This window comes from Zootoca vivipara, chromosome 8 (assembly GCF_963506605.1).
Source record: "Zootoca vivipara chromosome 8, rZooViv1.1, whole genome shotgun sequence".
NCBI lineage: Eukaryota > Metazoa > Chordata > Lepidosauria > Squamata > Lacertidae > Zootoca > Zootoca vivipara.
The window spans coordinates 611930-626091 of record NC_083283.1 but is presented as its reverse complement, the minus strand read 5'-3'; the positions used below and the strand labels follow the sequence as shown (position 1 = coordinate 626091).

At 56.0% G+C, this 14162-nt stretch overlaps 1 protein-coding gene across 2 annotated transcripts; it reads right to left on the bottom strand.

Annotated features, from left to right (window-relative positions):
* Window positions 1–1191: 1191 nt before the first annotated feature.
* Window positions 1192–13951, bottom strand: LOC118089761 (sphingomyelin phosphodiesterase 5). Of its 2 annotated transcripts, none has more exons than XM_035124633.2 (8): window positions 13526–13951; window positions 7713–8745; window positions 5248–5320; window positions 3999–4139; window positions 3805–3894; window positions 3456–3519; window positions 2938–3088; window positions 1192–2739 (listed from the first exon to the last, which is right to left on the bottom strand). In XM_035124633.2, the coding sequence occupies exons 2-8, from the start codon at window positions 8646–8648 to the stop codon at window positions 2641–2643; spliced, it is 1554 nt and encodes a 517-aa protein (XP_034980524.1). In that variant the 5' UTR covers window positions 8649–8745; window positions 13526–13951; the 3' UTR covers window positions 1192–2640. The 2 variants fall into 2 exon arrangements, with proteins under 2 accessions (XP_034980524.1, XP_060133517.1); XM_060277534.1 differs by lacking the exon at window positions 13526–13951 and adding an exon at window positions 9367–9469.
* Window positions 13952–14162: the final 211 nt, after the last annotated feature.

Genomic DNA, 14162 nt, shown 5'->3' with positions numbered 1-14162 from the left:
TCCATGCACATCTCCTGAGAGATGCTTGTGAGCAGGGCAAAATGCTGTGTCCCCCGTCCCCCCGGCTCTCCCTCCCCAGTCCGCCTTCCAGGAGCCGGCAGCCCAGAGGTGCCAAGCAGCAGTGGGATTTCTGCATCCCTTCCTCCCCCCCCCCCCCGCCTGCACTGACACCACACCCAGCTCCTAGGCATGCCTCTGCTGCAGGTGATGGACCTTCTCCAGGAATCCTGGTTCATTATGATTTTGGGCAAGTTGGCATCAGGAGTGGAGCAAGAGGCACAGAGAGGAGTATCTAAATGGCAGAGAAGGTGATGCCAGGCAGGCCTGACGGAGGCAGGAAGGCAAGGCCAGCCAGCAAGTGAAAAAAAGGGGTGGGGGAAGAAAGGATAGGAATATTCGAGAAAGTAAAGAAGCAGAGGGGAAGGGATAGGGCCCAGCGTGGAGGAGGAGGAGGGTGGTTTTGAGGAAGAAAGTAAGTGTGGGGGGGGACAAGGGGCTCAATGGTACCCTGGTCCCAAAGTGGACCTCCCAGAAACTTGAAGCTGGCTCCGCTCCCCTCCCTCAGCAAGACCAAAGGGCCAGACTTGTCAGGAAGTAGAATAATAGAATCATAGAATCACAGAATCGTAGAGTTGGAAGAGACCACAAGGGCCATCCAGTCCAACCCCCTGCCAAGCAGGAAACACCATCAAAGCATTCTTGACATATGCCTGTCAAGCCTCTGCTTAAAGACCTCCAAAGAAGGAGACTCCACCACACTCCTTGGCAGCAAATTCCACTGCCGAACAGCTCTTACTGTCAGGAAGTTCTTCCTAATGTTTAGGTGGAATCTTCTTTCTTGTAGTTTGAATCCATTGCTCCGTGTCCGCTTCTCTGGAGCAGCAGAAAACAACCTTTCTCCCTCCTCCATATGACATCCTTTCATATATTTGAACATGGCTATCATATCACCCCTTAACCTTCTCTTTTCCAGGCTAAACATACCCAGCTCCCTAAGCCGTTCCTCATAAGGCATCGTTTCCAGGCCTTTGACCATTTTGGTTGCCCTCTTCTGGACACGTTCCAGCTTATCAGTATCCTTCTTGAACTGTGGTGCCCAGAACTGGACACAGTACTCCAGGTGAGGTCTGACCAGAGCAGAATACAGTGGTACTATTACTTCCCTTGAACTAGATGCTATACTTCTATTGATGCAGCCCAGAATTGCATTGGCTTTTTTAGCTGCTGCATCACACTGCTGACTCATGTCAAGTTTGTGGTCTACCAAGACTCCTAGGTCCTTTTCACATGTACTGCTCTCAAGCCAGGTGTCTCCCATCCTGTATTTGTGCCTCTTTTTTTGCCCAAGTGTAGTACTTTACATTTCTCCTTGTTAAAATTCAAGTAGACAGACCGCTTCCTCATGATAGCAGTGCAGAGCTGAGCGATACTCCAGGGTCCTCTAGTCTAGCCCCCTGCGAGGCAGGAATCTCAACCAAAGCGTCTGTGGCAGAGAAGGCAAAGGAGCCTCCCCCTGCAGGCAGCCTCCAGCCAAGGGTCTCCTGCCCTGCCTGGGTCAGCTGCTCACGCCATGAGACGCATAAGTCTCCTTCCACATGACCATGTGCAGCCACTGGGGCAGCTCTGCTCAAGACGGAAACGCAGGGCAGGCCGGCCATCTTGGCGGCAGTCAGAACCATCTCAGCAGAAGCCGTCTTAACCCAGTTGTCTGCCTGCTTTTTTTACAAACAGTTAAACCTGCAGTGCTCCAAGCGAATGTCAAAGGGATCTGCGCTTCTTTGGGACGGCAGCGAGTGCAGCCCGGCCTCAGGGCTCCACGGATCTCCAGGTGGCGAATCTTAGCCTGCACTTGGGAGCTGCTGGGTCTCTGGCCAGAGGCCACTCCAAAGCCACAGAAACGAGTCGAAGTTTATTGCACAGAAACGAGTCGAAGTTTATTGAAAGGTATGAAGGTGAGCAGGTGGGCACTCACTTTTGGCACAGAGGTGCTAAGAACTCCTTCTGCATTTCACAAAGCAGAAACTGTTGGGTGAAAACACAACCGTTTGGGGTGGGGAAACTTCAGCCCTGAAGCAGGCAATGACCAGCATGACATTCCCAGAGGTGTCATGCCCATGCCAGCCGGGTTCCCCTATTTCCGCCCACCTGAGTGGTGCTGCCACCCCCCAGGCACCACCCCTCGCGCTTGGTGGGGCCACCTTGAGTTGACAAAGGAGGGTCACCCCTCAAATTCCATGTGTCCCTTAGAGGGACGAGTCACAATCACGTCACTCAGGACATTTGTTTTTACGCCCCCGTTTGGTAAAACCCTCGAAAGCTTGCAAATGCTGAGGGTGTGGGGGCTATGGCCATTGCAGGCATGCCCTTGGGGCAGCAATGGGGTTCCTGAAGGTCGGCCTCAGATTGGCAGGCGGAAGCAGCCTGCCAGTGGAGCCCCTTCCCACATCTCCAGGTTGGCCTGAGGCCTCCTTTGCCCCAGGAAACCCTGCCCTGTAGAGAAGCTCATCTCTTCCTCGCCACTCAAACTGGGCCCAGGGCCTGATCCTGCCGCTGCTGAGCTCTGTGGAGGGGGTGTGTCTTCCTGCTCACAGATGCCTCCCCCCCCCGGCTTCTGCCTCCCTGGCTTGGCGTGGGAAGAGTTCACACTTCCGGCTGTGTTGTCAGGCGAAGTTGCAGGCCCACTGGCAGGTGGTCTGAGAAGGTGGCCAGGCGAGTGATGAAGAAGAACTTCTCCAGAGCCTGGAAGCAAATGGGGGGGGGAGGCGGAGAGAGACCATGAGGGCAGGGCAGGTGTGGAGAGGAGGGCAAGCCCAGAGGCAGGAGCCCCTTGGGCAGGAGCGGCGTGCCAGGCTCCCCTCACCCCTGCCACACCCACCTCCTCAGTTCAGGAGCAAGAGAGCATTGAAGCCCCCCTCTGCCTGGGACCCCCCAGCTCACCGTTTTCAGCTCCAGGGGGTTGAGGTGTTCCCTGTAAAGGATGTAGTCAATGCGCCGCCCCTCGCTCGAGGTCACCGAGGGGTCGGGGGTCCCGTCGTCCGTGATGGGGCCGGCCAGGTACTTCCGCCGTCCCTTGGGCTGCCCCAGGGTTCTGCGAGGCAACGGAAAGACGTGTCCGGTGGGAAGGAGTGGGGGGGGAGTGGGAATTAGGGCAGCCCCTCCTCCTGCGGGGTCCAGCATTGGGGCACCTCCTGCTGAGAGTCCACTGCCAACACCCCCAGAAAAGCCCACCCAGCACCTTGCTCCCCCCCCTGCTCCTATTGGGAGGTGGCCCAGCTCAACATGGAAAAGACCATGTGCAAAGTCCCCCCCCCCGCAAAACAAAAATTTTATCCTGTCAATTTTGCCACTGCCCGCACCCCAGCAAAGGAAGAAAGAGCTGCCACTCCCAGCTCTGCCAAGTCCAGCAATCCTGCCACAGAAGTCACCCCCACCCCCACCCCACTTCAGCTCCTCACTTCTGCATGCGCTTTGGGGTCGACACAGACTTGCTATAGATCTTCAGGTAATTCATCAGGGTGCCTGGAAGGGGGGGGGGAGACAGCTGTCAGTTCAAGGTGTGGCACTTTTGCACTCTCCCCCCACCTGCTCATGCTTGGGGGGCTAGCTGGAAAGTTGGGAAGAGAAGAGGCCAGCAGCACAGCCCACCCCCAGCTGACTTGCCATGATGCCCCACTACCTGCCCCCCCCCCCGAGAGAAAAACCCATCCTTGCACCACAGGGTGCCAGAGCTCAGGAAGTTCTGGCAGCAGCAGCCCCAGGCCAAGGTGGGGCAGGCATGCTGTGTGAGGGAGGGCACAGACCCACCGATAGCCCAAGGCTTGTCCTTCCGGGGTCCGATGCGGCACGGATCCGTGTAGACGTTGAAGATCTCATGCACTTGCTCCAGCGCATCCCCTGTGGAGAAAGGAGCGGGGAGGGAGGAGGGCAGGTGAGGGGGGATCCTCAGACACCCCCCCTTGCCTGCCCCCTCCAGGCACCCACCTGACCTCCCTGCGTACCTGTCGAGCAGTTGTCAAAGTTGAGGTCCCCGCAGTAGATGTCAAAGGCCACTACGTCCCCAGGCTGAGCGTTTGCGTCCTGGAATTGCTGCGCCCAAAGGAGACTCAGAGTCAGCTGGTCGTACCGGACCTGGGCGTCAGCTGGGAGAAAGTGGGAGGCGGTGTCAACACCCGGGCCTGCTCCTGCCAAGAGGGCACAGCAAGCATGGCGGAGGTGGAGAGTCCAGAGCTCCCCTGGAGAGGGCTGGCTGACCCTCCCTCTCCTGCCAGGGATGTTGGGAGAGCACAGCCTACCTTCCACTTGGCCAAGGAGGAGGCCAGGGGACAGACAGGGAGGGGCAAGCACACAAGACCCTAAGAGCCTGCTGGATCAGGCCTATGGTCCATCCAGACCAGCAACCAGGTGCCCCCACGGGAAACTAGGAAGCAGGATCCGAGCACAAGAGCGACTCTCCCTTCCTGCAGTTTCCAGCAACTGGTGAGGAGAAGTATTGCTGCCTCCAACTGTGGTGGCAGAGCAGAGCCTTCCTGGCTGGGAGCCGCCCCTTGCCTTCTCTTCCCCCATGAATCTGTCTACTCCTCTTTCATCCCTGCCTCCTGGGGGAGCGAGTGCCATAGTTGAAGGAGGACTTTCATCCATCCTGAATCTTCTTCTTATTATTATTATTACTATTCATTGAATTTACACCCGCAGGTCTCAGGGCAGTTCAGGGCAGGATAAAACCAGAATATAAAAATCACAAAGTACATAATCAAAATAAAGACAACAACCCAACAACCCCCAACACATTTTAAAAGGGCATAGGATGTCGATCAAATCAACCAAAAGCCTGGTTAAAGAGGGACATTTTTGCCTGGTGCCTAAAGGTGTATAATGAAGGCGCCTGGCAAACTTCTTTAGGAAGAGCATTCCACAGATGGGGAGCCACTGCAGAGAAGGCCCCGTTCTTCTGTTGCCACCCTCCGAACCTCTTGAGGAGGGGGCACACAACGGAGGGCCTCAGAAGATGATCTCAAGGTCCAGGTCTTTGAGTTATTGCGGTCCTGAGCCGTAAGGCTTTATAGGTCAAAACCAGCACTTTGAATTGGGCCCAGAAACTAATGGGTAGCCAGTGCAGTCAGACCAGGATCAGTGTGAGATGCTCAAACCCTCTTCCAACAGGCAGCTTCATTGGATGCCCACAAGTTATGTTATATATAGTGTAATGTGAGAGAGGGAGAAGATACCCTCTCCCCACCCTACACTTACCTTCTGGAGCGTGCATGTGGGTGCAGTTCAGGTACCCCACAATCCTTTGCCCTTGAGAAGCTCCCAGTTGCACCTGAGACACAGAGGAAAAATGGCAGGCCAAGCATCACCAAGGGAAAGGCACTCCGGGGAGAAAACAGATTCCAGCAAGCAGCCCCAAGACCATCTTGGTCCATGCTCCAGCCCTCAGGAGACCCCCACCCCCACCCAGCCTCACTCCTTAGAGACCTCCTGGCGAACAATTGCCTCCTCTAAATGAGGGAAGAATCTGCAGAAGGCACAGGCAGCCCCCAGCCCCATGCTTCTGAGGACCCTCACTCAAATGCGCCTTGTGCTAACTCTGGGGCTGCTGTAAGGGAACCCCAAAGTCAGGAAACAGAACCGCTTTTTCTTTTGCAGCTTCCGCACATGCACCCATCCGCACCCTGGAGCAACTTCCTGATCAGGTTCAGCTTGGTCTTCCAGTTAATGTTTGCCAAGGGCTGGAGAGAGTGCAAATCTTGGACAAACAGAGTGATTTTCGATTTCGGGCAGGGAGGCAGGGAGGGATGTGGAGGGCAGGGCCAGGAAATCCTCAGACCAGTGGAGAATTTTTCCCCCTGGAATGGGTCTTTAGGGTGTGAGGTGGGGTGGGGGATGCTACCAGTTCCTGGTGTTTGGCTAGGAGACCCATTCTGGCTCTGCACCTCCCAAGGGCACCTGCTGAGCACAGAGATCCATCTCCCGGCAGGGGGGAGGATTGCCATGAAATCAGGAGAGCTCATTGCGGTTGCCCAGCTGCAAGAGAAAGCACGCTCAAGGACTCTCTCATCTTTGACTGCATGCACACCGTATGTTTGAAGCGCATGGCTTCACAACCGCAATCTGTTAAGGGTGTTGAGAACTGTAGCTCTGTGAGGGGGTAAACCACAGTTCCCAGAATTCTCTGTGCACGGGCGTACCCAGGATCAAAACTAGGGGGAGGCAAGAGAGGGGAAGAGAAAGGGAAGGAGGGAGGGAGGGAAGGAAGAGAGAGAAGGAAGGAAAGAAGGAAAGAAGGAAAGAAGGAAAGAAAGAAGGAAGGGGTGAGAGAGAGAGAGAAGGGAGGGAGGGAGAGGGGGGAAAAGGAAGAAAGAAAGAGGGGGGGAGGAAGGATGGAAGGAAGGATGGAGCTCCTGTCCGCCCCCCAGCTCAGGCTGCTCCTCCCCCATCCCACGTTCCTGTCGCTGGCTGCAGCTGCAGAGGGGGTGAAAACAGCCTGATTTCCATAACCCGCAGCGACTTTTCCCCTTCAGTTTTCGGAGGGAAAAAGTGCGGGTTATGGTCCGTAAAATACGGTAATTTTTTTTGCTTCTAGGGGGGGCAGCTGCCCCCCTGCCCCTTGCTGGGTACGCCCATGTCTCTTTGGGAAGCCATGTGCTTTAAATGCACCATGGTGGAGAGAAGCCCTCCCGCGGAGCCAAGGGAGGGAAGGAGGGCTGCTCCCCAGGCAATTCCTTGACTCCCTTGCCCCTCCTCCTCCCAGTTCTGGGTTCCCATGCTGACCAGAAAATGGCAGCAAAGTGACAAGCTCTCTTTGTAGGTGGCTGGCTGCACCTAAGCCAGCCACATCCCTGCTGCCATGGGAAGTACAGGAGCAGCAGCAAGGGCACAGTTACTGCCAACCTTCCTACGCAAAGACTCCTGCCAACGCAACAGCACCATCAAGGCCGCCCAGGGGGCAGCAGGCGCAGCAGCAGCAGCAGCCCTTCTGCACCCAGCTCGGCCCTCCAGAAGTGAAATGGCCCCTCCCATGTCATTTCCTTCTGTGCCAGCGGCATTGCTAGGGTTCAGCATTAGCTGTGGGTCCCACAATTGAGAAGCAGGAGTCCTGCTTTTAGGAGGGAGGGAGGGAGGGAGGGGAGAAGAGGCAGGCAGGTAGGCAGGCAGCAGGAGGGCTTCCCTCCTTGAGAGCAACATGGGGGGCTGCCTTATCAGAAGCCAAATGTAGGTCTGTCTAGCTCAGTGTAGAGGGGGAAGGAACCCCCAAGGGTCATCTAGTCCAAACCCAGACATCAAGCTTTTTGTATTAATTTACAAATCCCTGAACAACTAGGGTCCTGTCTGAACCCTCATATCCTAGCTTGGTTACTGAGATCATCTGGAGGGTCATTGGGGGAGTTGGCGAGGCTTGTTTGACAACGAGATACTGAGCCTTTAGTGTCATGGGCCCGGTCCTGTGGAACTCCCTGGCACTAGAGATTCAGCAGGCACCTTCCGTTTCAACTTTTAAATACCTGCTGAATTTTTTTCTATTCTGCCAGGTCTATGTAGGCAGTTGAGAGAACATCCCCCACAATGGTCTACTGATGTTTGTTTTTAATTCTTGTTTTTTATGCTTATGATATATTTCTATGACATAGCGGTATGGAAATATTGTTGTAAATAAACAAGCAAGCAAGCAAGCAAGCCAAGGAGCCCCGCCCCCCCGCCCGCCCGCCTCTCACCTGCACACAGAGCAGTCCTTTGGCAGAGAAGGCGTCCTCGCCAGTGCCGTTGGGGTAGCAGTGGTACTGCACAGCCAGGACTGGGTAGCGGCTGGCCAGGAAGAGCCCGCTGTTCAGGAGCTTCAAGGCTGAGCAGCCCACCAGCCCGAGGGTGCCCACATCATAGATGATGTGCTCATAGAAGGGGGCGAGGAAATGGCGCACCTGCCTTGAGGCCTGCTGGTCAAAGACCTCCTGCAGGCACACAAAGTCTGCGTAGAGGGGGAACTGGGTCGTGATCTCCGAGGGTGACGCAGCAGCCGCTCCTTCCTCTTCGAGGGGCATCTCAAGTACCACATCCCCGCTGAGCTGAGGGGAGCCCTGGCTAGACCGTGGGGGGCTGGCCTCCATGGCCCCGTACTTCCTCACGCCCGAGGGGCTGAAGCCGTTCTGGAAGTCCCCCCGGGGGCCTGGCTCATGAGACTGTGGGGAGCCGGAGGCCGCCTGCGCCAGCGCCTGACCGATGTGCTTGGCACGCCACTGCGTCCGCGACAGGTTGCTGAACTTGGCCAAGCCAACAGGAAGCAGGCAGAGGTTGCCGCTGACCACACTGAAGGTCTTTGCCGGGCCGGGGAGCACCCACTCGTCTGGCGGGGCCTGGCTTGGCGTGTGTTGGTAGGCGAAGGGGCGGCGGGCAGCCTGCAGGGGCAGCCACAGCAGGAAGGCCAGCAGCGAGAAAGGGGCAGAGAGGAGCAGCAGGGGCACCAAGACGACCCCCTTGCCCACCGCCTGCAGGGCGTAGGGGGGCCCATGCTGGTGTTCTTGCTTCTCCTGGGTGGTCTGCTGCAAGGCCAGCAACTGGTTGAGCAGCCAATAGCTGGGAAAGAGGATGTGCCGCAGCGCAGAGTCCATGGCCCCCAGGACGCGGTTGGAGTAGGGCGACTCTCGCAGACCCATCCTAGGGCCTTCCCAGGGGGGCTGCTCTGGGCCCCCAATGGATCCTGGGTGGCTGGCCTCTCGGTCACCAGGCCTCTTGGCTCTGGAGGGCCAGATCCTGTGGAAGAGAAGCGGTAGAAGTGAGAGGCTACTCTGGTTAAGGGAGGGGGGGTCTTGGGCTCAGTGATGTGGTCTGGCAGTTAGATTCTGCCTCCTCCCTAAACTCTAAAGGGAGCTGAATGAGGATGGAGTAATTTTGGGGGCGGGGAGGGCCCAACTAGAATTCAAGGCAGAATTGGAGGAGGAGAGGGGCTGCAGGGAGCAAACCAAACTGGCTCTCCTGTTCCTGCGCAGTCACCGTTTTTTCAACCCTACATTTGGAAAATGCCTTCTCCACATCAGCTCTTTTGGGGCAGTTGGAATACAACGAACATTGAAGGGGAAATCTCAAAATAGAGAAAATGCCGGAAGGGTGAAGAGCAGGTCAAGCCCCAAGGGCCTGATCGCGTGCCAGGGGTCGCTCGTCTTCAGGTGCGCCTTGCAGAGAAGGCTCTCCAGTTGATGGGGCTAAATGCTCTTTTAAGCTGCTGCAAAGAGGGAGAGAAGGTGCCCACGGGGGGAGAAGTTGCTGCTGTTGTACAGCCTCCACACCACACACCCACACCCCTCGGGCATCTGCCCCCTCCCCGGAAAGAGGGTCCCTCTGCTCCTTCCCGCGGCAGTTCCGCAGATGCCTCACCCGCCGCCTCTCCCCCCAGCCACCTCGGGCGGCTCCGGGGCGCGTTGAGCTCCGGCTCCGGGCGGCTCGCTCGCTCCGCGTCTAGAAGCGGAGTAGTCAGCGCGCCCCGCCGGACCGACGGCCGCCTCCCTCCCTCCCTCCCTCCCTCCCTCTGGGCGCGCCTCGCCTCGCCTCGCCTCGCCAGCAGGTGAGAAGAGCCAGGGCAGAGGAGCCAGGGCGAGCCGCCCGCCCCGAGACCCGCCCCGCCGGCCTCCCTGCCCGGCGACTGGGGGCGGCGCTGGCGGGCCGGTTAATGGTTAGCCAGCCTGTTGGGGCTTGGGAGGAAGGGACACTCCGGCTCCGGCTCCGGCTCCGGCTCGTCCAGTCCAGCCCCGTGCAATGCAGGGCGCGCAGCTCAAGCATCCCTGGCAGTTCGTGGCGGTTGAAGGGACCCGCCGAGCGCGAGGACGGGCGGGCGGGCGGGCGAGGGCTGGCCGGTAGAGACCCCGGCCCAAGGGAAGGGGATCGTTCTCATGGCTTTAGCGGGGGCGCCCACAGCCTGCACAGCCCCCTTAAGCAGGTGGGGGAGAGGAGCCCCCCAGCCAGGGAAATCCATCCCCACTAAGCTTACTGCCTCGGGCGCCTCGGCTCTGCGGGCGCCGCCACCCCGGGCGGAGGCGCCCCCCCCCCCGCCCGCCTGCCTCCTTCGGGAGAGAGAACGAAGAGCGTGGGAGGGGAGGGGAGGGGGCCCTGCCGACCAACAAGGCCTCCCCGGCCCATGTGCAAAGGCCCTGCCTGCCGCCACCCCACTTGCCCCACAGCGGGGCAGGTCCGGCTGTAACCCCCTCTGCTCTTCCAAAGCAGCCTAAATGCCTTTTTCACGAGAGGACGTTTCCCCTCTCTAGGGACCCCTGCCACTCCCCCCCCCATCTACGCCAGTTCTGCCTCCTTTCCACTGGACACCCCTTTGCACCCACCACCATTGTATTAATTATATTCTATTTATTATATTAACAGTATAACATTTAAAAGTCCTTAAATTGAAGGCCTGATTGAAGTGGAATACTTCCATGGCGTAAGTGAAGAGGAATATCGGTATATTATTATTATTATTAATAATAATAATAATAATAATAATAATAATAATTTTTATTAATTTACCTTTAGCCCCCCTCGGCCATGGGTCTCCCGGGGTGAGCCTGGGCCAGTCACCACCTCTCAGCAGAGGCAGATTTAGGGGAATGAATGTGCGTCACTTTGGCTGCCGTGGGTGCAGAGCCTCAGGGGCACCACAACTATGGGGCAGAATGGAAGGCAAGAGGTGGAGGGGCACCCAATATTGGCAGCACAAATGACGCCGCTGAAATTTGAGAGCCCAAAGTCCAACGCTGCTCACAGCCTAACCTACCTCACGGGGTTGTTGGGGATGAACAGTGGAGGGGGAGAACTACGCATGCTGCCACCTTGGAGAAAGAGGTGGCTCAGGAAATGAAAAGAGAAAAGTGGACAGCGCTGAGCTAGAGGGACCAACAGCCTGGATCTAAGGCTGCTACTTGGAGGCTGTGCTGCAAACCTGCCCTGGGACCCCCCCTGCCCCTCAGGAGCCCCCTCTGCCACTGACGCACCAGCTGCCTGGAGTTGAGGGTTAGTTGGGGGGGGGGAGTCAATGTGAAATGCTGCCTCCCTTTAGGTGTCTCTTTCCCCCTCCCCCCATATAAGCCTCATGCGGGGCGCCCCTAAGAGAGTGGGCAATGCTGGTGGACCTGGGTTCAGATCCCTCCTGTGCTGTGCCGCAGAAATAACAGGGACCCGTTTGACAAGGTTGTGGGTTTGAGTGAGCAAAGCAATTTGGACACCACGAGGACAACAACGTCAACATCCTTGTCATTAGAATTCTCCTAATCATCCTAATTACCACAATTCCAGGGCACAGACAAACCTGCCGAGTGCCTTTGAGAGCAAGCACACCTGAGCTTGTGCTGGTGGCTGGAGGCCAGAACATCCGCTGGGGAAACAGCAGCACTTTTTCCCGTTAGCATAGCTCCTTGGTGGGGCTGCCAGCTGAGTGGCTGTTGGATTCTGGAATGGAGGAGGGGAGGGGTGAGGTGCAAATGGGCCAGCAGAGCGAATCTTGCTGAAGCATTTGCACTGCGCCATCCTCGTCCCTCCATCCCAAGATGCAGCAGCGGCTCAGCTGGAGAGAGGTCAGGTGAGCAGCGCAGGCCATCCTTCTCCCATGCTAAGAGCCTCCTCATAAGAAGAGGCTGGTTGCAGTTGGATCAGATCAAAGGAAGGGGGCGACCCACCTAATTCAGCACATCCTGTTTTCCACAATGGCCAACCAGACACCCCATTGAGGGAGGCCACCATTGAAGGAGTTGATCCCTTCCAACACTACAGGTCTACGATTCTATGAAAGAGAAGCACATGATGACCATATAATGGCGTCATTGGGAGGGACCCAACAGGCCATCTAGTCCAACCCCCTGCAATGCAGGAATCACAGCTAAGGGCTCGAAAGAAAATGTTGCTCATGGTGCAAAGGCACCATGGAGGTAAAGCAACAAACAAGATAAGAGAGATCGGCAGAATGGTTTCCTAGTGTGTCAAAAGGAAGAGGAAGAGATTAAGAATTACGGTAGGTCTGTTTATCAGCAGAGAAGATGAGATATAAAGATGCAAAGAGTACATGGAACTGTTTTTGTAATCAAGGAAGAGGATGTGGTCGCTAGAGGATTAACAGAATTACCACAGGTCACAAGATGGGCCAGACTTGGGAGCGAACACTGTGCATGCGTGTTTATAATTATTAGCAAACTGCTTTTTACATATGTCTCAAGGCCAGTGCTTTTTTTCCTTTAAAAAAATGTTTAGGGGTACTCTCAATTTCCTACTCCTATTGAAATACTGCCCCTCAATGAGGCAAACTTAGATTCACAAAATGTTTAGGGGTATGCGTCCCCCTGCGTACCCCCAGAAAAAAGCTCTGCTCAAGGCCACTGACAGATGTCCCACCAAAGTGACTATGTGACCATGGGACTCCCAACTCCCAGCAGCCCCAGCGGCCAGCCTCCCCCATCTCTGGGCTTCACAGAGAATCAGTGCAGGGAGAACCATTTGGGCCCCTCCTGCTGCAGGGGCTGCTTAGGAGTAAACCAGCACCGGCAAGGGCCAAAGGCTGAATGGAGGAGGAGTCACATTACACAATACCTCCACCTTCAAGCTATGACCAAACCCCTCTGGTTTTGAGCCCTGTTTCATTGAAAAGCAGTGGACTCTTCTTCATTGGAGGTAGAATCATAGAATCATAGAGTTGGAAGAGACCACAAGGGCCACCCAGTCCAACCCCCTGCCAAGCAGGAAACGCCATCAAAGCATTCTTGACATATGCCTGTCAAGCCTCTGCTTAAAGACCTCCAAAGAAGGAGACTCCACCACACTCCTTGGTAGCAAATTCCACTGCCGAACAGCTCTTACTGTCAGGAAGTTCTTCCTAATGTTGAGGTGGAATCTTATTTCTTGAAGTTTGAATCCATTGTTCCGTGTCTGCTTCTCTGGAGCAGCAGAAAACAATCTTTCTCCCTCCTCCATATGACATCCTTTCATATATTTGAACATGGCTATCATATCACCCCTTAACCTTCTCTTCTCCAGGCTAAACATACCCAGCTCCCTAAGCCATTCCTCATAAGGCATCGTTTCCAGGCCTTTGACCATTTTGATTGCCCTCTTCTGGACACGTTCCAGCTTGTCAGTATCCTTCTTGAACTGTGGTGCCCAGAACTGGACACAGTACTCCAGGTGAGGTCTGACCAGAGCAGAATACAGTGGTCCTATTACTTCCCTAGATCTAGATGCTATACTCCTATTGATGCAGCCCAGAATTGCATTGGCTTTTTTAGCTGCTGCATCACACTGCTGACTCATGTCAAGTCTGTGGTCTACCAAGACTCCGAGATCCTTTTCGGAGGATCCTTTCCTTGATGCTCCCTTCCAACTCCAGAATTCTATGAGTGCAGGTTCTTTTGGGATCTGAAGCCAGAAGGTGGCCCAGAAGGAGGTTCGGATGAGGCTGGAGGAACGAGCCTTTCCCCCCTGTGCCCTCCTGGGCATGGACAGACCTCCTCTGCCCAACTGTAGCGCGAGGGCAAAGGGAACGGCCCCAACCCAGAGCACTCACCTCTCTTCTGGATGCTTGTCCAAAATGGTCCAGGAGTAACTGGCTGGCTGCCGGTTGTGTCCAGCTGAGATCCTCCCCAAGAGGACCTGAGAGGAGAAGTGGGGAAGTGAGGCACAGCTGGGATCTAACCAGCCACTCTAGGTGCCTCTTGTCATGTGTTCTAAATAGCCGGGCACTCAGTCATGCCTCATTGTGACCCAGCCGCTTTGCCAGAGAGCTCCTGAAGGGCAGGCGCTTTGGGCAATCCAGCTCAGACCCAGCGGCTGACTAACAGGTCTTGCACCCGGACTTCCTTCAGCTTCCTGGTTTGATTGCAGATTAAATGCCGCAGAGCTACAAATTTGCAGGAGCCTGCCCAGAGGTAAAAGGTCTAATTATGGTCTCACGTGAGGAGGTGATGATGGCCGTGGTGATAAGGCACCTCATGCGCTGCAGCCGGAGTGCAGTGACAGGCAAGCGCAGGGGAGGGTTTTATACTCCCGGGAAAGAAGGTGTTCTCTCCAGGCAAGCCAGTGTTCTGCCAAGATTCAGATAATGAGATGCAGATTATTTAGGAGGGAGCACATCCCAGTCATAAACACATTTGCCTGGAAGCAGATGTCCCTCCCTCTTCCTCTTTCCTGGCATGGCACTGGGA